The 27,258-nt window shown below is 39.6% G+C and overlaps 1 protein-coding gene across 1 annotated transcript; it reads right to left on the minus strand.

Moving 5' to 3' along the window:
* Nucleotides 1–347: 347 nt before the first annotated feature.
* LOC132268232 (phytochromobilin:ferredoxin oxidoreductase, chloroplastic) lies at nt 348–25,396 on the minus strand. Its single transcript, XM_059769046.1, has 8 exons — nt 24,828–25,396; nt 20,640–20,759; nt 18,780–18,874; nt 15,317–15,410; nt 15,068–15,199; nt 14,818–14,922; nt 969–1,019; nt 348–888 (listed from the first exon to the last, which is right to left on the minus strand). The coding sequence occupies exons 1-8, from the start codon at nt 25,002–25,004 to the stop codon at nt 715–717; spliced, it is 948 nt and encodes a 315-aa protein (XP_059625029.1). The 5' UTR covers nt 25,005–25,396; the 3' UTR covers nt 348–714.
* Nucleotides 25,397–27,258: the final 1,862 nt, after the last annotated feature.

The following is a 27,258-nucleotide window of genomic DNA, read 5'->3' on the forward strand; positions in this document are numbered from 1 at the left end:
TAAACTCGTTAACACTCGGTGAACACATTAATGATTTATCAATTCAAATTTCTCTCTACTACTGAAATTAACATGTCAAAGATGCTGACAATCCTATCACTAGATTTAGAAAAAGGCCTATATATCTGCAAAAGTTTCATCTACTACTACAAAATCAGACTTCCAACACCAGCAAAAAAAGGGCGAGACAGAGAGGAGAGGATTTAAAGTAAGTGTTGCAGATATCCATGCCTGCTTGGCATTCATTTTGAGCGGTCAAGAACAGCAGAAAGTTAAGGTTTAGCTTCATATGTGGGTGTCGACATCTGCGGTCAAGAACAGCAAACCAACCCACAACAGTAGAAAACTGATTTTGAAGTCTGGGATGCTATTCAGATCTTCATATGTTAATCTAATATCATGGCACAGTACTCCATTGTTGTTTTACATTTTTGTTGAAGTTTGACAAGAAACATAATATACGAGAAAATATTTCGCAACACTGTCTGAAAATATTGTCTACAACATCAATTTATCGAGTAAACAAACCGCCAGTTATAGTGTCCGTTGCACAATCTAGACTCACAGAGAACATGGCGATAATATGAGGACGATTAGCAAGGAAAAGTGAAAGCGGTGGCTATAAAATAAGGGGCAATATAGAGAACCAAATATCTATAACTGAAAAATGAAAGAACAAAAAAAAAAAGACTTCAAACTAGTTATGTAAATTTGTTACCCAATGAATTCTCCACTTGAATCCCACGGTCGATTTTCAAATGATTTTCCAATAACACTTCGCTTCACAACAATAGTCCCATCCTCACACTGGTACTCAGGAAAGTAATCCAAAAATGTTTTGCTGCCTAGTTTGTCAATTCCATCGAAGAGAAAGTTCCTCAACAAGTCCTATAGAATAGTGTCAAAGTAAATTAGCTGAACCGGGAATTAGCAGAATAACAACAAATCTCATTAATTCAAGATAATACCTTGGAAAGAGTCTCCCCAATCAACTTTTTCAGAACTTGATGACCGGGATCCTGGTTTCCAAAAGTTGCACCAAACAAATAAATCAAGAAGAAATACTTCAATTTTCAGTGAAACAATAAAAATATGGTGGTTCCTTTTGAGGGCTGATCTAAGTTTGGCATTTAAACTCATGGTTGATTCAAACTTGACCAAATTCGAATCAAGTTTGGCATCTTAGAATTGACCCAATGCTGGTTTTATGTAGTAGCATCAGCAAAACAAATCTATAAGATATATAACAAAAGGCCATAAAGCAATAAAATCAATTATATTAACAATTACAATTAAAATTTGATCCATGTGACCGAAGATTGATCAATTTTGGCATCTAGGCTCATGCTTCTTTAGCACTGACCACAACCCAACAGTTTTAATAGTTTGAAAAAGATATGGAAGCTAACTTTCAATGAGGTTACGTTATGAAAAAGTGTCTTGTGGTGTCATATTCCATGAGAAAAAGTTGTGTTATGGTCTATATGTCGGTCAAAAAGTGGAAGGGTTCACATCGACATTGAAGGTGTGACTGTAGATTGACGACTCAGCTAAAAGATCGCATTGACATATTGCTTCAACCTTCACTAACCACAAAATATAAAGAAGGTAAGTGATCTAAAAGACCATAGAATTCGAAGTCAATATATTAGGCAACTTGAATTAATTTAAAAGTACTTATTAGCTACTTTTAATAAAGTTATAAAGCTTAAATTGAATATCATTTATTTAAGGGTAAAGTGCAAAAACCCCCCTGAACTATATTTGAATTTGCAAGGAACCCCCTTGAACTATATTTTGTGCATAATACCCCCTCAACTATCTCGTTCAGTTGCAAAATACCCCAATGCCTAGACTATTTTTTATTAAATGACCATAATGCCCTTTCTTTTTGAATTACACTTAATTTATTTTTCTTATTGAAATAAATTATGAAAAAAAAACTCATACTATATTGATGACATATTCTACATTAAATTTTCATAAATTTATCTTTAATTTTTATATTAATTGTTTAAATAAAAATATTCAGTAGAAAATTTTAAAACAATTTAAGTAATTTTTATTTTTTTCCATAAATATATTGCATGAAAATGAAGGTATTTTTTATTTAAATAATTTCTTAATTTTTCATGAATATATTTGAGGATACCGAAGGCGGCATGGGCCGGATCCAACCCATATGATGAAGAATGGTCCTGGTAAATGACCTGGGCCCGAATCAAGCTGTCATCAGGCAAGCCCAATGCTGAAGAGTGAAGCTGGAGGCCCTTAAAGGCGATCCAGCCCAGGGTTATAAAAGCCTCGAGGATGAGCCCAATGAGAAAAGTTAGTTAGAAATCTTTTAGAACACTGTAAACAATCTATAAATAGGCAAAAAATAAAGGAGAGAGAGGATCGAAATGTTTGAAGTGTAATGAAACTTTGTCAATTTAGGGAGAGAAAATTATTGCATCTTCAATGGCGCCATCTGTGGGAAACGATGAGGATTGATTGATGTTTGATTCAGATTGATTCGATCCAGTGTAGTTCGTGAAGACGAAGCTTGATCGTTGAAGGCAGAATCAAGATCGGTGAAATCGTGATCTGTCTGACCGAATCTCGAATCCAGTTGATTTTGAGAGGTTGGCATTCGATCTACGCAGCTCTGATTTGTGCTTGTTCTGGTGAGCTGTGCGGTCGAGATTTGCTAAGATTGCTGAATTTGGCAAGTTCGTCACCGGAGCAACTCAGATCCGGCCAATCACGATCGAAATTCAACTAAGCTAGAATCCAAATCTAGAGCATTCGCATTGGCGAAGTTCAGATCTGATCGGAAATTTGCGTTTAATGACTTTGCTAAGATCCGGAATGATGATCGGAGGAGAGAGTTCAAATCTAGTGGAGAATGGCCAGCAGATGAAGCTTGACGAACTGATGAACATGATTGAGGCTCTGAAAAAATAAAATGCAGAGTTGAGAGCTAGAATGGAGCGCCGAGAGGTTCTGGTTGTGCGGCGACCGCCTCCGGTGGGCGAAAGAGGCGTGCGGCCAGATGAAGCACATCAAGGTGAGCAAGAGGGAGATAACCACGTCGATCTCCATCGCGAGGAGGTCAGGATGGAGAATTTACCACCAAATGCTCGTTGAGTTGAGGATCGAGAAGGATCTATACACCTCGATCCGCATAGTGAGCAGATCAGGCGGGAAGAAACTACAGCTTTCAATCTACATCAGGAAAGGCACAATCGCGAACAAATTATGGAGTTTGATTGTCACAAGATTAACTCGCCGTGGCATAATGAGTTCACCGAGGAAAGGTCGTTCGATCCACCTTATCGGCCTTCAATAGCCACATATGAATATAAGAGCTCGGAAAGAAAACCTACAGATCAAAGAATTGCCAAAAGGATTGAAAGAGAGAATGAGACCCTCCGTTCAGCAGCACGGACGATTGATTCGCCGTTTACTGACGAGATCCTGAATGCTCCGAGCTCAAGGAAGTTTTCCATGCCTGTTTTCATTCTGTTCGACGGAACAACTGATCCGATTGATCATGTGTATCACATTCAGTTGAAGATGGCACTAAACACGGAGAATGATCCCTTGATGTGCAAATGTTTTCGTACAAGCTTAGCTGGACCGGCGCTCAACTGGTTCAAGAACCTGCCGAGGGGCTCGGTAGACAGTTTCCGTAGTCTGTGTGATCGGTTCATAAGCCAGTACTATGGGAATAAGCGCCCGGCAAAAGATATCTCTAGTCTGTTCGCTATGAAGTAGCATGACAATGAGCGTCTCCAAGCCTTTCTTACCAGGTTCAACCTAACCAAGAGCATGGTGATAGAGTGCCATCCTTCCACAGCAGTTCAAGCGTTCAAGTTAGTGATGACCCGAGGGACACCGTTCCATACAAGTTTGGTGGTGAACACGCCGAAGACAATGGACGAGCTGAATGAGAGAGCTGATGGCTTCGCGCGTCTGGAAGAAGAGGAAGGAGCTAATGCTAGGAAGACATCTCTCATCTCCACAGAAGAGAAGTCCAAAGCCAAGATACGGCAGAAACAAGCTCCGCCACAACGTCAGACTTCCTGAAAGGCAGAGAAGAGGCCCAGGGAAGATGATTTGATTACTCCACTCAAAGTTACGCTGGCAAGGCTATACCAAGAAAACAAAGATAAGTTTCATCCTCCTTTGCCAAATAGACAACCTCTCGAACAGAGGGATCAATCTAAACATTGTGCTTTTCATAGTGATTTTGGTCATCAGACTAATAAATGCAGGAACTTAAGGAGGCAAGTGGAGATGCTGATCGCTAGGGGAGAGTTTGCAGGATATGTTCAAAGACCAACCCAAGAGCAAAATCGACCAATTGAGCAAGTCAAAAGAAATCAAAAGCCGAACCACCATAACACTCAGCCCGTTCGGATTATAAATGCAATTTATGGTCGACCTGAACGAGCCGAAGAGTCCGAGGAATTGATCCGAACGCGTCTTCGCTAAGCACAAATGAAGAGAAGAATAGGCAGTGTCAACACTCTGCACCAGCAGAGCACATCAACGCAGATAAGATTCGATAAAGCAGACTTGATGCGAGTTCAGATTCTTCATGAAGACCCCCTGGTCGTTAGTTTGATAGTGGCAGAGTGTTTGGTACGAAAAGTGCTAATTGATCCAGGGAGCAGTGCCAATATCATGCCTAGAGTCACCTTCGATCGGCTGGAAATCAAGCCAGAGGAGCTCAAATGTACTGGGAATCTATTGTTGGGATTTGATGGAAAACGAGTTGAACCGATCGCCACAGTAGAATTGCTTGTTTGGGCAGCCGAAAGGGAGCTTATCGAGAGCTTTGTGGTGGTGGAGATTCATCCCTCTTACAATCTGTTGATGGGGAGAGGGTGGATTCATAGGGTACAGGGAGTCCCATCGACCCTGCACCAAGTGATGAGATGCCTGAGTCCGGACGGGAGCAAGGTAATTGACATCCATGGGGATTAGATTGCCGCAAAGGAATGTTCCTCAGTGACTTTAAAAGCCGCTGGGAAGGGAAAAGCTCCCATTCGCTCTGCTAGCACACAATAGCAATTAAAGAAACCTCCCCCTGGCACGAACGGGGAGGTGCTTTCGGTGCAAACCGAGGAACCCCTAGTTGAAGTTCAAATTGATCATTTGAGGCCAGATCGAACCACAAAGATAGGTTCAGGGCTTGCCGAGGAAGAAAAACGTCAGATGATTGATTTCCTCTCCCAGAACGCAGATGTATTCGCTTGGAGCCATCTGGACATGCCAAGGATCGACCCCTTAGTCTCTTGCCATTCTCTTAATGTAGATCCGAGCGCCAAGCCTATGAGGCAGAAGCAGAGAAGGTTCGCCCTGGAGCGCAACCAGATCATTCCAGACGAAGTTAATCGATTGTTAGAGGCTGGGTTCATTAGAGAAGTACAATACCCGGTCTGGTTGTCGAACGTGGTTGTAGTGCAAAAGAAGAACGGAAAATGGAGAGTTTGCATTGATTTCGCCAATCTGAACAAAGCCTGCCCGAAGGATAGTTTTCCACTTCCAAAGATTGATCAAATGGTGGACGCAACAGCTGGGTATGAACGGCTGAACTTTCTGGATGCTTATTCAGGCTACAATCAAATCCCAATGGACCCGAGCGATGAGGAAAAGACCTCTTTTGTCACTGAACGAGGGATCCATTGCTACAACGTCATGCCGTTCGGACTGAAGAATGCCAGAGCTACGTACCAAAGGTTGGTTAGCAAGATTTTTAAGGATCAAATGCGCAAGACAGTGGAGGCTTACATCGACGACCTGGTGATAAAAAGCAAACAGAAGGACCATCACTTGAAGCATTTACAAAAGGTGTTCAGCGTACTAAGAAAGTATGGAATGAGGCTGAATCCAACTAAATGCTCGTTTGGCGTAAGATCCGGGCAATTCCTTGGCCAAGTGGTCAACAACAGAGGGATTGAGGTTAGCCCAGCCTAAGCGGAAGCTTTGCTAAAAAATGCTGAACCAAGCACTGTCAAAGAAGTCCAAGCTCTCACCGGACGCATAGCGGCACTGAGTCGATTCATCTCTAAGTTATCCGACCGATGCAAACCATTCTTCGATACAATTAAGGGTCACGGAAAACAGTCCTGAAGGGATGAACAGAGGCAAGCGCTGACCAAGTTGAAAGAATATATGCGGAACCCACCAATCTTGAATGCCCCAGAGCCAGGCGAAAAGCTTTTCTTGTACCCTGGAGTTTCTAACATTGCAACCAGTGGTGTGCTAATACAATGTGCCGAGGGTAAGCAGTTCCCGGTTTTCTATGTAAGCAAAACGTTGACCGAGCCAGAAAGAAGGTATTCAAAGGCCGAACGAGTAATCTTATCCTTGGTAAACGTAAAGAGGAAGCTCAGGCATTACTTCGAGTCCCATCCTATAGTCGTTCTGACCACATTTCCTATAAGGGTGATCCTGCATAAGCCTAATTTGTCCGGACGAATGACGAAGTGGGTAATAGAGCTTAGTTCTTTTAACATAACATATGAACCCCGAACGGCCATTAAAGGGCAAGCTGTAGCTGATTTCTTACTAGAGTGTGATGTGGATGAGCCAAATGAATGTCTTGAAGAATCTTCATGGAAGCTCTTCGTTAACGGCTCCTCAAATCAGACGGGGGCAAGAATCGGGGTCAAGTTACAAACACCAGAAGGCACTACGCTAAGCCAAGTGATCAGGTTTGAGTTCAGAGCAACCAACAATGAAGCAGAGTATGAAGCGCTGCTGGCTGGGTTAAGGTTGGCCAAGGAGCTAAAAGTCAAAAGTTTAGTTGCCTTCAGTGATTCGCAGTAAATAATTCGGCAAGTGACTGGGGAATATGGAACAAAGGATGAGACAATGGAGGCATACCGTTCCGCCGTTATGCATGAGGCCAGAAGTTTTGATCAGATCAAGTTCATTCAATTGCCGAGAGAGCGTAATGAAGATGCCGATCGGTTGGCCTGCAATGCGTCAAGCTCAGGTGGAACATTGGTAAGGGTGATTCCAATTGGGGTGATATGCCAGCCATCTATCCTTGAGGAACCGTCAAGCTCGGATCCCTGGCAGGTGAATGTCATACCATATGAGCCGAGCTGGATAGATCCAATTATTGCGTATATACGAGATGGTGTTTTTGCCCGAACAGAGGGATGAAGCAAGAAGGATCAGATCAAATGCTGCGAAATATGCCATAGTGCACAACCAACTATACAGGAGGTCTTATTTAGGACCTTACTTAAAGTGTGTAACCCCTGCAGAGGCTCAGCAGATACTGCGGACTATCCATGAAGGGGTTTGTGGCAATCATTCAGGGGGAAGGTCTCTAGCACACAAAGCGATGACACAGGGGTACTTTTGGCCGAACATGTCACGAGACGTAGAGGAATTTTCGAGAAGATGCGATAAGTGTCAAAGGGTCGGACCACTGATCCACCAACCACCAGAAGATTTGCACATAATGACCAAACCATGGCCTTTCGCGCAATGGGGGATGGATGTGGTTGGCCCATTACTGACCGCCAGATCACAAAATAAATACGTTCTGCTTGCAACAGACTACTTTACCAAATGGGTGGAGGCAGAACCGTATCCCAGAGTGACTCAGACCCATGTCAGACGCTTCATTTGGAATAATATCATCTGTCGATTTGGTGTGCCAAGGTCGATCGTCACAGAAAATGGGACTAACCTTGATAGCAAGCAGGTGAGAGAGTTGCTGGAAGAATATGGAATCAATCAAAAGTTAGCAGCGGTCAACCATCCACAGGCGAATGGTCAGGCTGAGATCACAAACAGAACGATCTTTGCTTGTATAAAGAAGAAGCTTGAAGAAGAAAAAGGGAAGTGGTTGGATGAACTCCCGAACGTCCTGTGGGCGTATAGAACGACTCCAAGACGACCGACCGGAGAGAGCCCATTCGCCATGGCATATGGTACTGAGGCAGTAATACCGGTAGAGCACCAAGTTCCCACCGTTCGGAGCTTAGCGTGGAATCAAGAGCAGAATGATCATATGTTGAAATTCAACCTCAACTTGCTTATAGAGAAGAGGAATGTTGCAACAATAAGGCTTGCGTCATATCAGTAAACACTCATGAACAATCACAACAGAAAGGTGAGGCATAGGGGATTTGCGCCTGGTGATCTGGTTCTGAAAAGAAAAGTTGGTATTATCAAGAAAATGGTGTCACCTTGGGAAGGACCGTATAGAGTTGTAGAAGTTATAGGAAATGGGGCATACGTCTTGGAAACCATGGCTGGGAAGTTGGTAAACAAACCTTGGAACACCACCTCTTTAAAAAGGTATTATCATTGAAAATTGATTTTCAGTTTAACCAGTGTTTATCTTCAATTGTATACTTGCAAAAGGGCAAAACTTCGAAAGATTTATAAAGAGTATCGTTTTCAATAAAATGACCGAGTATAAGCAAAGTAAGTGGCCACTGGCACTACGAGCCAAACGCCAAACACTTGCTAAAAATAATGAAAAGCCAAGTGGCAAGTGGCATTCTAGCCGAGCGCCAGGCACTTAAGCAAAGTAAGTGGCAACTGGCACTACGAGCCGAACACCAAACACTTACTAAAAATAATGAAAAGCCAAGTGGCAAGTGGCATTCTAGCCGAGCGTCAGGCACTTGAGCAAAGTAAGTGGCAACTGGCACTACGAGCCGAACGCCAAACACTTGCTAAAAATAATGAAAAGCCAAGTGGTAAGTGGCATTCTAGCCGAGCGCCAGGCACTTAAGCAAAGTAAGTGGCAACTGGCACTACGAGCCGAACGCCAAACACTTGCTAAAAATAATGAAAAGCCAAGTGGCAAGTGGCATTCTAGCCGAGCGCCATGCACTTGAGCAATGTAAGTGGCAACTGGCACTACGAGCCGAACGCCAAACACTTGCTAAAAATAATGAAAAGCCAAGTGGCAAGTGGCATTCTAGCTGAGCGCCATGCACTTGAGCAATGTAAGTGGCAACTAGCACTACGAGCCAAACGCCAAAAGCCACTCACTTGTTTTTTTAAAAAAAAAACAAACAAAAACAAAAAAACAACAATTACTACCAAATGATGCAAAGATTGAGATCGGATGTAGTCAAAAATTATCCTTTTCATTCATGATAAATCGAAGATTACAAAGAATATCATAAGGAGATGGGTACAATCAAGTTCTGTTTGTCTCCTCGTTCACCTGCTCACCCTCGGTAGCCTCCCCACAATTGTTAGCATTCACTTCCCCATCATTGGTCACGGCATCTCTGTGAGGGGGGGAGTCAAGCTGGATCACCATTTCATTCTACTGAGTTCCGCCCTCAGTAGCAGACACAAGGGGAACCATAGTAGAGAGAGGAGGTATGTCTAAAGGCTGAGCAGGAGGAGGGACAGGGATAACTCCGGATGAGGCAATCCCCTCACATTCTTCAAAGATGTGTTCGGCAGGAGTGGGGTCTGGATCAGCATAGACTCCTGGGGGATCAATTTCCAGCTCCTTGTCAACTTCATCCGGGCCTGTGCCTGAAATGGTCTGACCCTCAGCAGGAAGGCGATCGTTGAAACCCTCTCGGTATCCTTTAGCATACCTGAGTGCCCCAATGCGGGAGAAATGACTGTGCAGAGCCATCATCCCTCCATTGACCCTGCCGATGACGCTAAGCAGGGCATTACGCTTATCCAAAGCCCTCTTCTCAAAGGCCATGCGTTCTGCTTGTTCGTCATGAAGCAGGCGCTGAAGATTGTCTCTTTCGGCCTTAAGCGCTTCGCTCGGTCTGCTAGACGCTCTTCTCAATCTGAAGGGCGTCTTTCTCATCTTGAAGGGAGTCTGCTTCCTTTTTCAGACTATCCCTTTCCTTCTCAACCTTGTTCAGCTGCACCATTAATTCAGCATTTTTGGCGCCAGTAGCATTATTTTCTTTGGTGGCTGCGTCAAGGTTGTTGGCGAACTTGCGCATCTTAGCGTTGGCAGCCTCAACATGCTTCTGCATGGCCATCATGCCAAACAGAGTCTGCAAAACAATGCATGAGTACTAATTAAGCCGAACGTGAGTCCAGAGGAAATGTAATATGAGGACATTTTTAAATGCAATAAGGAAAAGGTTAGGGAATTACCTCCATAGCCGCCAGAGGAAAGCGGCTAAAGACCTCCTTTTGAGACAGAGATTTGGCAACCCCAATGTCTTTGGGAGACCACATGTTCTTGTAATAGGCCATGGCTGTTAGGCCTTCTCTGAACATAGTTTCGCTTGGCTTCACTATCGAGCCATCAGCTCGGACAAATCTGGGGGTCCACGGAGCCTCTCCAGAGGGGGAACCGGTGGCAGTACCGGACCCGGAAGGAACAGTTAGTCTGACCTGAGGAGGGATAGGCAAGCCCGGCCCAGAAGTTCGAATCCTCCTTGCTAGAGGAACTTCATCGGGGCTGCCTTCGCTTTCAGGCTGAGGCCTTTTTCCTCGTTCTTTATCCTGAACGGATGCAGTGGGGGCAGAGGTATTCCGAACTTGAGGAACAGTGTTCGGGTTGACAGGTGGAGCGGTGACGATCGGATGAACAGTCACCACGTTCGGAGTAGTGCTGAAAGTGGTGGCAGATGAAGATGCCGAGGCTGGGGAAGAAGAAGCCGCGGAAGCAGCAACCCTAGGAGGATCCTTCCTCCTGCTGAAAGATGGAATCCGAAGCTGACTCATTGTGGTGCCGAGGAGTGAGATATCACTTAAATTCTCGGACGTAAGGAGTTCCGAACAGGAAGGGATGTCGTTCAGAACGTAGTCCTTCAGATAATTGAACCTATCCCTGCAAACGTTGTAACTAAGTTCGTTATCCTGCGGGATATCTAAAGAATTGCAAAGAAACGAACAGAAGCGAAGAATGCAAGTTTCACAAGGGCAATTTGTCTTATGGGTTTTGAATTTCTTATAAGAAGACACGAAGCATTCGCCGAAGGCAGTTGGGACAGGGCAATCCTTGGTAGCCGGAGCAAACCAAGCCCCCCGAACGCCAACAATGCCCTTCTTCCACCCCTTCTCGAACTTAAGTTTGTCCGTACAGATGGATCTTTTTTCAATAGGGTAGAAATGGTAATATAAGTCCTCTAACCTAATCTTGCACACCTTGTAACAAAGAAGAACATCAACTAAGTCAAGATCTAGGCCTCTGTCACGGTTCAGAAGTAACAGAACGGACAGAACCCTAAAAAAATTGGGGTTAACTTGGAAAGGAGAAAGGTTTAACCTATTGAATACATAGCAGAAGAAAGGGTGTAGAGGGAAATGTTGAGGTGATGAAGGGAAAACAAGGTTTCCCCGGGAAGAAGGCCGGCACTAGTTATGATATTTATGTCTTTGGGGCATTCTCTAAGGTGAATCTCGGAAGAGAGATGGAGCTTCATGCACAGAATATCTAAATCTATAGGCATGATGTCAACGACTATGATCCTTGGGGGAAATATACAAATATTTGAAGAAGAAGAAAAAGCATAACTAACCTTGAAAGGACTGAGAGCAGCAAAGGATGTTGCAAAAGAATTGAGAGAGAAGAACCCCCACGTGATCATCTTGAGCCGTCAGGTCATCATTAGCCGTCAAGTCATCATTAGCTTGGTTGATAATCACACCCTAATTAATGAGGGAGTGATTATGGGGGCAATTGAGGATACCAAAGGCGGCCAATCCAACCCATATGATGAAGAATGGGCCCGGTAAAAGACCTGGGCCTGAATCAAGCTGTCATCAGGCAAGCCCAATGCTGAAGAGTGAAGCTGGAGGCCCTTAAAGGTGATTGGGCCCAAGGTTATAAAAGCCTCGAGGACGAGCCCAATGAGAAAAGTTAGTTAGAAATCTTCTAGAACACTGTAAACAATCTATAAATAGGCAAAAAATAACGGAGAGAGAGGATCGAAAAGTTTGAAGTGTAATGAAACTCTGTCAATTTAGGGAGAGAAAATTATTGCATCTTCAATATTGTATGAAAAAAAAAGGTATTTTTTATGGTAAAAAAAAGTTTAAATTGAGTATAAGAAGTTTTATTATAAATAGTATAGTTTAATTATAAGTTAATCATATTAGAAAATATGATTACAAATCTATTTAATTTTTTCCATTTTTTATGATAAATCGATACTATTTTTTCTTTTCTTTTTTTCCTAGTTGGTACTCACACACACTTGTTTCTTCTGAAACTTGAACCCTGACCTCCCTTCGAGAAGTAAGAGACTAATATCGCTAGGCCACTGACCCGTTAGTTGATAAATCGATACTAATAATAAAATTAAGGTAAATAAGTATAATTATTATTTAGATAAGAGAAAAGATAATAAAAATAATTTAATAAGAAATGACAGATTTAATGAGAAAGGGTAAAATAGTCTTTTGTGATGGGTTTGTCCTTAAGTGCAACAAATCAATAGTTCAGGGGGGTTATTTGCAAAAGGACAAATAGTTTAGGGGGGTTTATGCACTTTACCCTTTATTTAATAATTGACTTTGGAATCCTTAATGTTGGTTAGAAAGCTTAGATTTTTAGTTTAAGTTAAAGACCAATTTAAAAATTATTTTCGGTAAGGAATTCAAGTTGTAAAAATTGACCTTTGTGTCTTTAAAAATTGACCATAACTTGTTTATGAGAATTGAGAGAAGAGTCTTTACTTGAGGATGACAATGGGATAGTGTGAAGCAGGGAATGTCATCCCCATTTCCATTACCATTTAGCATAACTATCCCCGTCCTCGTCCCAGAACCATTTATTGAACAGGGCGGGGTGAGGTGGGACGATAATGGGGCATGAGGAAATCTATAATAATAGAACTATCTTAGGAAAGAGCTGGTTACCCAATAGTGTGAAAACTGCAATAGGTAGAACAAAAAGGGCTCGAAGGAGTGTTAAATATGCTTGCTTGAATTTCTTTTGGGAAAAAAAATAAAAATAGTTTGGTCTGCTTTCATATTATAGATAATTCTTGATTATTGTTGTGACTATTATGAAGTCACATAGATGGATGATGATTAATAACAATTTCATAATTAATTTAGCTCACTTTATAACCAAAAAAAAACCTCAATGAAAATATTATTAAATTTTGTTAAGTGGATAACACTTGATGAAAGTGCAAGCGGCAGAACCCGAGGATCTAATAGAGAGTCACATAATATCCACTCTTTAACCTAACATTTAGGTTACTCAATATATACATCCAGTCCTAATATTTTGAGTCCATCTTATCAGGTGGATTATCTGTCAAATATTTCAATTTACGTTCCCCACGCAAATTTTTTTATTTTTTATTTCAAAGCAAGTGCCCAAGCTAGGTAATTCAGACCATTTAACTTCTTTGAGGTAATAGATATGGGCATATCATCGTCCTTGACCAGTGGTGCTTTTTCGTCGGCCATGGCAAATCAAACACAACCAATCCAGACCAAAACTCAAACTAAATGCAAGTCAATGCAGAATCCCAACCAAGAACGAGGAAAAACACCACTGCCAAATGCAATTTGGTGAAGGAAAAGAACCAAATATAACCACAACAATACTGATGGGTAGTATTCAGTGAAGAGTAGGACCAAAACTAACCAAAACAATGCTGTTGGGAACCATTCAATGAAGAAACGAACCAAAAAAATATGTCGTCACCCACATCCAAAGCAACCAAATCGATAAAAATGGCATTAGGCTCTTCATAAATCAAACAAAAGGGTCCTAGAGGCTTAATCACACCTCTCTGTGTGGATTAGTTCCAGATCTTTGGGCCAAAACTCATCCAAGAAACAGATCAACCAAAATGAGAAGAAAATTCCTAAAATACTTTGAAATTAGAAAACACATATCAGATAACCTCAAAAACACTGCACAAAAATCACCATAATTACCAAGAGTAGTAAATGATCCTGGGGATGGGTACAGCACACGCTAACATCACCTCGATTTGAAGATTATGATCTCCCAGTGACTTTCAGATGATTTTCAACGTGTTTAATGGCTTCAGATTGGTCGCTCTGATACCAAGTTAAGTATAAAACACTGGAAAGGGTTATGTGAGAACTCATAAGGGAGAGGAAGAGAAAATGATTAGAGAAAAGGTTTAGGGCACACTGCAGAATTAATCTTCTGAAATCAGTATACCCCTTCACCATGCCATATAACCAAAGGAAATAACAACTAACTCCAAAGCTCTAAAACATAACAACTCTCAGGGTAGGCTGAGGTGATGGTTTGCTAAGCATGTGATTATTTAGTTGGCTAAATTAGTTATAGTCGAAATTAAGTAAAAAATATCAATGTGCAAAAGACTTATTCACCTCACTCTTGGTCTAATTGGGTATAGTGTACTCCAACATATCATGGTCTTGGGTCCCGGGCCCTAGATTTCTCAATTGGTATTAGAGCAGATCGACTTTAGACTAGACAGATTATAATGTCTTTGAGGTTTTATACATGATTGGTAATGGACTTCCCCTTATACACACATGCATTTTATTAAAATATAACATCTTCAGTCCCATTAAATTATGACAACATCCTAAAAGACTCTGGTGGTTTTATTTTAGATGCAAACATAATCACCATCAGGTAAATAAAACAAGATCCATACTTTTGACAATAATCAACATGTTTTGAGGTTATTGCATGCCTCCTTACTGACCTTTGTCAATCTAGCATTAACTTGAAAATATGTTCTCTTCTACCGACTATATCATCTTCATCAGCAAAATCCAAATAGATGAATTCATTTAGGAATAACGCCATTAGAGCGCCACAACCAGTCACAAGGATAGCTGAAAATGTTTGTAACAAAAACCTGGGGAAGAACAGAAATCACTCACCTTTTCGGCTCTCCATGTGAGATACCTATGTTGTGCTTCGCAATTGCAAATGATTCGAGAAGCATCTGTTTCCTTTGTTGCTTGGTCAATTAGCTCCAGCCATGCCTGCAAGTGCAACCAAAATTGTAACCACATTCATTGTATTTCAAGATCTTTAGTCATTCACTTGAAAGTAGATATTACATAAAAGTCTGCAAAAATCTAACTAGCAATTTGTAACACCTAACATCACACTGCACATATATTTTACCTTGTAGTAATCCATGAAGGCAGAATATAAAGCATTGTGATTGTCCTGGCTTGAAGGAAACTTGCTCCATATTACTATTGGTGAGAAAAATCTCAGAGACTCACTGGTAATCTTTCCTCCCCAAGGCAAAAGCTGCAAGAAATCTGCGTTTAGTCACCATACTATAATTTTCAGACAGGGTGCAGGCATTATTTCAAAGATTCAATTAAATTGTAACTTAATTGGAGTGACAGTAAGCATTTTTCTTACCTCAGTGTACTTGAGAGAAAGAGGCATTAACCTTTTATAGTACTTCTCTCTGTAATCCCTTTGACTGACGACATCATGCAATGGATTAAGGTCCCTGTAAATGATCAATCAATGCCAAGCTCTAGAGTATTCGAGCTCTCAAAATATTCCATAACCACATTGATTAGGTTGCAGGAAGATTAAGACAAATATTTGATTTCAAGAGAGGCAATTTCTTGGTACAATCTAATATTGATAAACTCCATATTCTTCAAATCACAAGATTCTGTAACTGTTGCACAGCTCATGGAATTTTCCTTTTGTTTCTTTTTCCAGGAGATAATTTTGAAAAGCCCAACGACACTTCTTAATGAATTCTGATCCAAGAGATTGAATTGAGGAATTCGGAAAACAAGGATGAAAAATGAATGAATATAAGTAAAAATAAAAAGTGATTAATAAAAAGTGATTATAAAGATTGTCCGTTAAATTCCATAATCATAGTAGTCCATGAACCAAAAAAAAAGACGAGACTCCCAAATGTTAGGGTTGGTGTGTGCCGTGGATGTAGGTCGTACTGGCCAAACCATGTATATCTTTGTGTTGTTTCATTCTTGATTTCTCTCTTCAATCTTTTTATTTTTTTATCAACATAGTATCAGAACAAGTTTATCATACCGTACTCTAGTCTCATTCGGCTCCCCTCAACTCGCTCGAATTTTGTGATCGGATCTACTCATCTCGGATATTAATACTTTTTTTTTTTAATAAGTAAGATTGTATTAGAAAGCGTTCAAAAGGAGAACGCATCCCGAAATCTATACAACGGCCAAAGCCAGAAACAAAGTCCTAAGGACCCACCGAACCCAAATAATCAATAAACTCCTCAATAGATATACAATTTCTCCCCAAAATCCAACTAAAAAGAGAGCTAATAATATGACTTCAAAGCCCCCAAGGAAGATTCCTCCCCATCAAAAGATCACATCATCTCGGATTTTCTCCTCTCACTTGAATTTTGTAATCATATCTACTTGTCTTGGATATCATGGGCGACAAACTCAAAACCAAGGACTCTCGACAACTTTATATTTAGTTTCAAGTTGGTACACTTGAGTTAAAATCTCTGTGTACCAACTTGAGGGGGAGTCTTATGTTGGTCTATGTCCTAAGGCAGTGTTTGTTTTAGCATTTTTCCTAAGACCGTGTTTGCCTCTTTAATGACAAACTTACGCTTTTATAGATTCATCCTTTAGTCTCTGCAGGATGCCTATCATTTTAGTATGTTAAGTATCATGCTTTACCTTCCAGCAACATTTCTTAGAGGTCTTCATCAAACAGATGTGCACTAACAGCCTGTCAAGGGCAGTTTGGTAATTGTACAGGAGAGTCGAGTACAAAGCCAGCTCACTGAAATCTAGAAAGATCCATTATGAGAAAAGGTCTCAGCTGTCCTTTCAAAAGGTGCAGAATTCAAATTCTGCAGGGTAATTTTGCCAAAATGGAAAGTTGTTTAAAGCAGGGGCATTATGGTCTTTTCTAGTCTCCCAACGGACTAAATATTCTCTGGCATGCTTTTGGGACAGCTGTCATTCTTATCCATTATCTGCATCAGCATTCTCTCAATATAATCCAGCTGCAACTGCTCAGAATCCTTGTCCTTGCTATCTTTGAAAAAGCTTGAGAGTGTGTATTGTGTGCTGAGGATCATTGACTGAATTGTGTACGAATTCTTGTGAAAGTTATTTGAAGAAACAAAAGCTGGAATTCAATATTTAATTCAAGGGATTGAAGCCTAAGGAAAATTGCAGACTTTTGAGTTCATGCTGCAGATTCTGCAATTTTGCTGCTGGACAAGAGCCTTGGGCTTCTATCATAGCTGCAAAATCCTATCTTGAGCCAAAACTTGGTGTGAGCAAGCTTTATTCATCACTATCTACCTATTTAATCCTAACCAAGCAAGATTTGAGGCTGCAGCAATATTCAACTACCTGAAACCTCATTCTGCAGAATCTGAAGCCGCTGAGAGCCAAAAAACTACAGCAGATTCATGCTACATTCTTGTTTCTGAAGCACATCTTGGTGTGAACAAGTTCCAATCAACAATACACATCTATTTAAGCCACAACCAAGCAAGGAACAAGCTGCAATAATTTCCAACTACCTGAAGCCTTGGTTTGCAAAGTAAAAGCTGCTGTGAGTCCTATTTTCTGCACATTCATACTCAGTGAGCTTTTCTTCAGATTTTAAGCTAGGTCTTGGTGTGAGCAAGATTTTATTGCCATTACCTATTCACTCAAGTCACTACCAAGCTAAAACTGAGGCTGCATCAAAAGTTTACCATATGAAACCTCAGTCTGCATATTCAACAGAAGCTGAGAGCCTTTGTTGCTGTCTACTCAAGCTGTTTGTGCTACGTTCTCATTTCTGAGTGCTTGAGACTTCTATATATTCCTTGTTGAGTGAATTCTGGTGTATTTGTGAGTCAGTGTCCAAGCATTGTGGTGAGGCAAGTGCAAGGGATAGGGGAGTGAGAATTACATGGTATTATGAAACATTACGTGGTGCTATGGTAGTCAGACAAAATCACCTTAATGCAAGTGCTGAAAGGAGTGAATATACCCTTGGAGGCATGTGTGTGTGAGTACCAACTATGGAAAAAAAAAAAAAAAAAAAAACAAACAATAATATTGATAAAAATGGTCACAACTCTCAAACAAAATGTGATATTGTGGACCAAATTTGGTGCCGTAACGCGACCCGCTTATGACCCAACGACTCGTTGAATGAGCTTTGTGTGGAAAACTTTTGACCCGTTATTTTCTCTTGGGTTGTGGACCCTAATTAGTCTCTTGTAGCCCGATATATAAGAGCGCTTAGGGTTTGGAGTGGTGTAAGAGTGAGACTTTGAAATTCGTAAGGTAACAGAGTGGGGCTGAAAACTTGTAATCTCCGATTTTACACATAGTGAAGACTTTTGTCGGACCCCAACCGTGGACGTAGGTTGTTGCTGAACCAAGTATAAATCTTTGTGTTCTTTGTGTGGTGTGTTTACTTTTCTGTCGTAATAATATAAGGTAGTAAAATTTTTGGGGGGCCTTCTGGGGCCTAAGGCGACTGCCTAAGGTTCTAGCCAGCCATGTGCACAGAAACATTATACACACACACATACACAAACCGACAGATAAAGATATCTAAACACACACACACAATGGGTTGAGAAAACATACAAAGAAACTAAAAAGCTAAATGTCAACTTATTGAAGCACTGGGAATCACTTCCATAGATGTTCTGGAATTGTTTGAAATGGGAAAACAGTTTAGTGGCTGGGCATTGCCAATGATCGAAATGTGATCCCAAATGAGATTTACTGATTTTTTGGAGAAACTTCAAACTAAGTTCTGCAAATAGGTAAGACCGTAAGAGTAAACTAGATGGTAACTACATCTCAACAAATCAAATAAGGTAAAGCATATGGCTTACAACACAACTATGTTCATGGAAGAAACAGTGAAAAAGTTGGCACAAAATATAGGTACATCGAAATCTGGTTCTGGAAACACAGCAAAATCCATAACCTGCATATAAATTTTGTAGGAGAATCAGAACAAAGAAAAAGTCCATACATTCTTTTATTCAACAGAAATTAAAGCAACAAGAAGGCACAAGTTTGGAGCAGATATCCTGCAGCTCAGAGTTCCTAATCCTGTTTTGTCGTTCTTACCAACAGTCTAAACAATATTACTGAGATCTGGACTGGACCGACTGGTTGAGATCTAGCAAGGAAAAAATCTTCTTTTCTTTTTTTCTTTCTTCTCCCTTTCTTTTTATACTCATCCGATTGCTTCCTCCTCTTTCCTCCTCCTACACCATCATAAGAGTTTTGTTGCTTAGATCCATCACGTAGATCGGATTTGATTGGATAAACCATTATGATTGTTGCGTGATTCGAGTTTTAGCAAGGAGATACATCAATCTATCATTGAGATTTAATCAATAACCTTCAATTTGATCGCATATTCACATTAGAGTTTGGAGGTTCTAATTGTTATGAATGGGTAATGGCTAGGAAGCACGGACACTCCAAAATGGGCGAAGAATCTGTGTCGGACACACCAAAAAACGTGTCTGGAATTTTTTTTTTATTTTTTTTATTTTATTTTCGGACACGGCTCGGACACACTTTTCTGGAATTTTTTTTATTTTTTAATGCTGATATGTTAATTTTTAAAAAAATTTTTTTTAATGTTGATATGTTCTAATTTTTGTTTTGTACTACCCTTTTGGTATTGTAAATGGTAAAAGTCCTAGGTCAAATGATGAATGGGAATAGATGATAGTACACTGACTTGTTTTTGCATCTTTTTTGGGGACTAGCCTTTAGGTTTTTGTGAATATTAAGTGCTAACAGTAAAGTCCTGAATGTTAAACAGTCATGAACGTTAATAGTCCTTTCTGTCTATGCTTTTGTATTTGGAGTAAAGTTGCAATGATGACTAAATGATACTAGTTATTATTCTAATGTCTTGTTTTTTATTTGATTTTATAACTATGCAACATTGTTCTTTTATAGTTTATTAGTTGTGAGTTATGATTTGTGTTTTTTTTCATTGTGAGGTTGATGAAAAATAATAACACTCAGTAATTTTTAAAGTACTACATCACATATATATATAATTATATACTATTCGCCGTGTCCGTGTCCGTGTCCGTGTCCTAATTTTTTTGGATTTGCCGTGTCGCCGTGTCTGTGTCGTGTCGTATCCGTGTCCGTGCTTCTTAGGGTAATGGTTTCTAAAGAAGGCGAGTAATGAGGATTGATTGTGTTGACATGGACAAGAACATCAGTGATTCCAAGAGAGGAGTCTGGACCAGTGAGTAAAATTGTACGGCAAGGATAAATCAATGGCTAGTAACTTCAGGGAGTGAAGCCTGTAACTTCTACTTCTTCTTCTTATGGTAAAGTTGTGGGTCCTAGTCCAGGTCTCGTGGTTTTTCCACATTGAGTGTTTTCGATTTAAAACCTGGTCAATATATTATATTAGGATTTCCTTGATTGATGAATTGAATGTTTAATGATTAATTACTAAAATTAATATAAGGAAAACAGTAAGTAGAGATTGATCAAGACCCATTCAACCTAGTATACGTAATCCACTGTGTCACATCAATTTCAATAGCTTTTATTACCCCATTAGTAGAAAGAGCCACACATCAATCAAAATATTTACAGGTTCTACATTTGCATTGAATAATTCTTGTACAAATTCTTAAACATGAATAATATGACAGGAAGGAACCCTACAAAAAATTAGATGTTATAGTGCACAAAGCAACAAATACCTTCATTGTTCCACTCCCTTCGATGCAAAGACTACGGAGGAGTCTAATCTTGGAAGCTTGGAATGAGAGCATTTGAAGCTCTGTTTTCCCATCCATGGCCATCATGGAACTGAAATTCTCCTGATAATATATAAAATTTAGGTAGTCTGGAATAGAGTAAACAGGTTATGGAAACTCATAGCATAAAAAAAAAAATTGTGAATAATGATGTAAATTTGTGGTTCTTATAACATATTTAATTTCTTAAAATTTGTTGACTACATATAAAAAATCCAATAACTTAAACTTAAGTTTTGATTAGTGATTAGTTTTAGTTTCAGCTTTTCTCCCACCTTCATAAGAATAGAGCATGGACATTTCCCCTATCGTTAGAATTTTCTGATAGGTAACTATCTCGGTTTCGTATAGAAACTTTGAAAAAGACTTCATAAAAAAGAAAAGACTGAAATAGAACAATACTAAACGTTTTGGGAGCTTTTTATCGTCCTAGGAATGTTAAGCACATATTAACATTTAAAATAATATGATATCATCATAAAGGTATAAAGATTTTAAATATATACATATATAGAAACAATTAAGTAGGAGACAAAGAAATGGTTATATAATTAGTAGATATGGCTAATGTGATGTTGTAAATGCCCAAAAAGTTTAGATACCTAATAACAAGGAACAAAAAAAATTGAATGATCTATTATCATTGCTCATAAAGTTTGGGGAAAAAGAAACACTCTTATACTGATTTAATACAAGGAAATAAACAAATTTAAAGCGAATCCCTAAGTAGACCATATATAATATACCGCATGTGAAGAATATAATACATTCCCAATTCCTAGTGCAACAGAGTCAACACACAAAGTCACAAAACAGATGACCTTCCACAAAAAAGAAAATGTAGAATGTTTAAATATGATTTTTTTTTTTTTTTGATAAGTAAAAATGTATAGGAAGCATTCAAAAGGGGAACGCGTCCCTAGAATACATAGAGGCCAAAGCCAAAGCCAAAAGAAGGATCCTAAGGACCCACAGAGGCCAAGAAATCAACAATCTCCTCTATAAACGTACAAAATCTGCCCATACCCCAACAAAAAATGAAGCTAATAATACGGAATTTCAAAGATCCTAAGGGAGACTCCTCCTAATGAATCCCAAATCCACAGCCCTCCTCATCAACCTGCTAAGAGCCTCCATAACAATAATGAACAAAAAAGGAGAAAGAGGATCCCCTTGTCTCAAGCCCCGAGAACTACCAAAGAAGCCAGACGGAGCCCCATTCACCAACACCGAGAATCTCACTGACGAAATGCAAAACTCGATCCACCTCCTCCATTTCACCCCAAAACCCAGCCTCTCCATCATATAAAGCAAAAAACTCCAACTAACGTGATCGTAAGAGAAGAAATATATAAAAATAAGAGAAATGAGAGAATTGCGTAAAGGCTTGAATGATATGAATTACTCATTCACAGCTCTAGTATTTATAGATAAAATGAGCCCATACTCATATTACAAGAAAGGAAACTAAATCAAATCAAAAATCAAATCACAACTTATTCTAAAACATATTCTATGGCATATTCTATAGCATAGTCAAATCTCTGCTATTATGGTAAGTCATACCATAAATCGTGGTATCATATATATTAACATATGCATAGTCAAATCTCTGCTATTATGGTAAGTCATACCATAAATCATGGTATCATATATGCTAACAGTAAGCTTTCTCAATATCAAGCTTACACATAACTCTCGAAACACCACTACTCAACCTAGAATCCACACACTCACTAGCAATGAGCGTTGAATCCAGGATTTGCCGACCCTAATGAAAGCATTTTGAGATTCTGAAATAACTCCATCTAAAACATCCCTCAACCTCGCGGCAAGAACTTTAGCTATCAGCTTGTACAAACACCCCACCAAGCTAATAGGTCTAAAATCCTTCACATCAGTGGCATCACCCTTTTTGGGAATGAGAGCAATAAAAGTAGCATTCAAAGATTTCTCGAACCGCCCAACAAAATAAAACTCCTGAAATGTCCCCGTCACTTCACCCCTAACCACCTCCCAACTCTCCAACAGGAACCTCATAGTGAAACCATCCGGACCTGGGGACTTGTCGCCTATCCATCTATGAAATCGAATAAAAAAGCAAGCCACCAAGTCTAGGTATCCAACTGTATGTCTCGGTGTATAGTCTCTGATAATACGAGACAATCCCCGTGCACACCTCATCCTCCCTACATAGATCCACACCATCAACACAAATCCGCCCAATATGAGTACCCCTCTTGTGAGCATTAGCCAACCTATGAAAGAATTTTGTATTGCGGTCATGCGCCGGGAGCTCTCCCTCCACAGTCCAAAACCAACGGAATATAATCTGATGTTGGTCTGGCTAAAGCTGCCTATACCACAACTATTCCTCCTAATCCCCGGAAACTAAGAATCCATCCAGCCGAGAAAGTGTACCATCCTCCCTGCCACTAGCCCAAGTGAAACAAGTGCCTTCCATTGGCAAATCAATAAGGTGATGGCCATCAATAAAGTCCGAAAACTGCTCCATAGTTGAAGACCACCTTTCTCCTGAAGATCTCTCCGACAGGGATCTCACCGCGTTAAAGTGCCAACCAACACACCATGAAGGGCCCACAAACCCCTCACAACACCAAGCTCGTGCCACAGAACGTGTCTCTCCCCATCCTCCACCGGGCCATACACATCGGAGAAAGCCCACCTCAATCCATCCTCCTCCATAACAAAAGCATAGAAAATAGAGAATCTTCCCCTCCAAACATCCACACTTGACACCCATCTCTTGTTCCACATGACAAGGATACCCCCTGAAGTCCCAACAGCCTCCAAAGTATCCCATTACAGGAATAATGAAAAATTATACAAATGAGTCAATTTTCCTTTTTCACTTTTTAGAAGGCTTGGACAGGTAGACGATTTGTGTTGCTTGTCAGTTTTAAACCCAATAGTAGTCTGTACGGGGATAGATCATCAAATGATAAGCCAGGCACCCAAAGGTTGATTTGCAAAAATTATGGATAACTCCAACAAGATTGTATTTCCATGTAGTTGTTAGCCTAGCCTACTCCCTAAATGAGTTCAAACAAAGAATGCTCCAATCAATAGAAAACCAATCAATAGCAGATCAATGGTTGTGTGAAGCATCCCTTGATGGAAATAAATAAAACGGACTATAGAGCCTACTAGTTGAATGTAGACTCGTTTTAACCTCAAATTTTGGCTATGAACTTTAAAGGGAAAGAAGTTGCAAATATTGGAGGTAATGTGGCATTGTGGCATGAACCCTACAGACCATTTCCTCAACATCTTTTGGGAAATGGAATACAGGGTAAGTGAGGGCACTAGTCGGATGCATAATAGTATAGAAAACTGCGAATATTACCTAGAGAACTGACTGAGAAAAAAAAAATCAAATCAAAGTAGCTATGAAGCAACATAAAATGAAGATTGATGTGTGTGTGTGTGTGTGTGTTGTGGGGAACTGATTGAGAAGAAAAAAAAAAATCAAATCAAAGTAGCTATGAAGCAACATAAAATGAAGATTGGTGTGTGTGTGTGTGTGTGGGGGGGGGGGGGGGGGATATACCAGCAGCATAGATAAACAGTAACAATATTAAAAATAATAATAATAATAATAATAATAACTAGACTCAACATTTCATTACTACTATCAAATAAGAAACAAACCTAAAACCCCAAGTACTCTTAGTCCTCAGTCATTGCACATATAACCCATTTCAAATTTACTTATCAAAAGATAATACTGTATTAACCCATTCCAAATTTGAAGTAAATCTCAAAAACTGGAGTTAATTATCAGCATAAAAGATCAATATATGCCAGTGATTCATGACATTGAATCCATTGTGACACATCAAATTCAATTCAATGGGAATATACAATAGTAGCGATTCAAGCCAATACAAGTTGTGACGCAGAATCCCACAGTAGAAAATCAATAACACGTTTACTTACTCCAAGACTTCAAAAACAATTGAAATAAATACCGAAATTTAAAGTAGTAGTAGTGTACAAAAGGAACCCAAATCTCTCCCGCACCAATAACATATATTTGCATGCCTGATTATATATACACAAACACCGACACACGCATGTGTGTAGAGAGAGAGAGGGGGTGATAGTTACCTGTAAGGGAGAAGCAACCAAATGAGTATGGCGTTTGGTTTCATCCAAAGCGAAATGAATGAATTTCTGGTAAGAGAAAGCAGAAAGTTCCATGGAAAGTCCCATACTCCTCCTACTACTAATAGTAGTACTGCAAAAAAATGAGGGTTTCAAAGTTGAGAAAAAGCTTAATTCCATTGAAGAACAGCCTTCGAAACCGCCACCATTAAACGCAGCCTCCTCCTCCTCTCATCAGTGTGTACCTTTTTTTATTTTTTATTTTTTATTTTTTATTTATAAGTAAGATTCGCTTTTCAGCGTGCTTGAGTTTGCTTTCTCTGGGTGCGGATAGCGGAAACGAGTGTGGCCGTAACAACTTGTAGTCGTAGGTCCTAAATTATTTTCTCACCGACCAAACACTCGGCGCGTTGGTTAATCACTCAGGAAATTTTTGGTTTTTTCCACAAAACCATGTTATATAAAGTAGGATGCACAAAAAATCACTGGAACCGAATCCGGAATCGGTACTTCGGTTTCGATTTCTAACACTTTCAGTTTCAATTTTTGAGAATCATTAAGAATGGTTTCGGTTTTCAGACTCCGTAACCGTACAATAAATATAAATATAATGTTTTTAATTATATATCTATTGATGCATGTATATATATATATATATATATGTATAATAGTATAAATATATGTTCTCATGTACAATATCATATATCAAAATGCACTGTGAATGTGTTTAAAGTCATTAAAATTTTAAAATATATATATATATATATAATAAATAAATAATATATGGAATCGTTTGGTTCCGATTCTATGTCCCAACGATTTCGGTTTCGATTCCAATTTCTAGGAACCGTTGGGACCAATTTTGGTTCCACTAGGAACCAGAACCATGTGCACCCCTAATACAAAGAGCTATTTTTGCCAACTGTCTTTTATAGTTCTTTCAAAAAAGTTTTATGATGTGTTTTTTTTAGTTCTTTGAGAGGTAACTAACCAAGCATGTAATGACCCAGTCATTTCCTTCCTTTCCTTTTTCTTCATAATTTTACGGATGAATTTTTTTTTCGTTGAAATTTCTTTTCTGAGTTTAGTTTCTTGTCACTTAGTATCGTATCGAGTGCCCAGAAATGGTTTCTGAGACTCCTTCCTTTGAATTGACAACTTTCTTTGAGAACCGAGTCATCTCCACATTTTTCGTTTTTCGACACTATTCACTTTTCGTCCTTTTCCCTATTTGTCACTTTGTTGGCATAACCTCACTCTTTGTGTTCGGAGTTGATTTTTGACTTCACGTATCTTCATTCTAAGTGGTTTCCACGAAATACGTATCTTTACTTTTGCAGAAAAGTACCTTGGTGACTCCCGGTGTCCATAGGGGCATGGATGCATAGTTCTTCAGAAACTTTTTCTTTTCTTCGCGTATTTTTCGTAAATATCTTTTGAAGATATTTTATTTCTGGAGTTTTTAAGAAAATGATTTTTAGAAGATATTTTCATTCTGGGCCAATTGTGCAGTTTTTACTTTTTTGAGGGACCATTGTGCAATTAATAAAAGTTATTGCAAAATGCCTTATTTTGAGCCTGGATTCTCGTGTGGGACTCATTTTCACTTTTCGTCGAGTCGCGTACTCTTAGAATTTCCTTCTGGTTGGTTTTTTCCAGTTTCAGGGTTTTTGGCCCCCGTTGCCGCTGAACTTGTTCGGGGCATATCTTCCTGCACAGGACTCGGTTTTTGACGTCGTTTCTTCTGTTGTTCATCTTTTCTCATTTTGGTTCTTTTTCATTCACAGAGTTTTGCCGTTTGAGCACATTTGCTCAAATTTCACTTTTTCAGACCCTACAAGACCCGTTCGGGGCAATTTTTGAAATTCTATAAATAGGAAATGATAGACAAATTTTTTAAAAGCTCTTGTCTCTCTCCCATAGCCGGCCCTAGCAGCCGAAAGGGCTGCCATGCTTCTTCTCCTCTTTTGAAGCCCTTCCCTCGTGATAAATACCCTAGTGCCTTGGTATTTTATGTTCGTCTTGGCGAGGCTTTTGTTTCCACCGATTGGAATCTCATTTTAGCCATTTTTTTTGAGTTCAGATATAAAGTCAAGTTGTGATTTTGATGGGGCTTCCTTGGGGTTAATGATCATTGTGTTGTCCCTGACAAAATCCCGCAGTATCGTCGGATTTAGAGCGGTTTCCATTTGGTGGCTTTTGAGATTTTCATCTCAAATTGAGGTAGGGGGTGTCATGGGTTTATATTTAAGTTATATTGATTGTTTTATGAGCATATATAACTTATGAGCGTGCCTTGTACAAGTTTTAGAATTTAATTTAATTATTTTCTACATTTAAGATTTAATTCATATAGTTGTGTCTAACTTGGAATTAAATTGTGGCATGCTAGTAAGTTAGGCATTGGCATGTTTATCAACATATATTACATTGG

Source organism: Cornus florida, unplaced genomic scaffold (genome assembly GCF_030987335.1).
Source record: "Cornus florida cultivar Cherokee Brave unplaced genomic scaffold, ASM3098733v1 CherokeeBrave_3.0.0_Hap2_Chr08, whole genome shotgun sequence".
Lineage (NCBI taxonomy): Eukaryota > Viridiplantae > Streptophyta > Magnoliopsida > Cornales > Cornaceae > Cornus > Cornus florida.

Coding starts and splice junctions, on each gene's coding strand:
- LOC132268232 (XM_059769046.1), bottom strand. CDS start 25,004: ATGGAATTAAGCTTTTTCTCAACTTTGAAACCCTCATTTTTTTGCAGT. Junction 14,923..15,067: donor CCTTCATGGATTACTACAAG/GTAAAATATATG, acceptor TTGCACTTGCAG/GCATGGCTGGAGCTAATTGA. Junction 889..968: donor TTGGGGAGACTCTTTCCAAG/GTATTATCTTGA, acceptor ACTATTCTATAG/GACTTGTTGAGGAACTTTCT.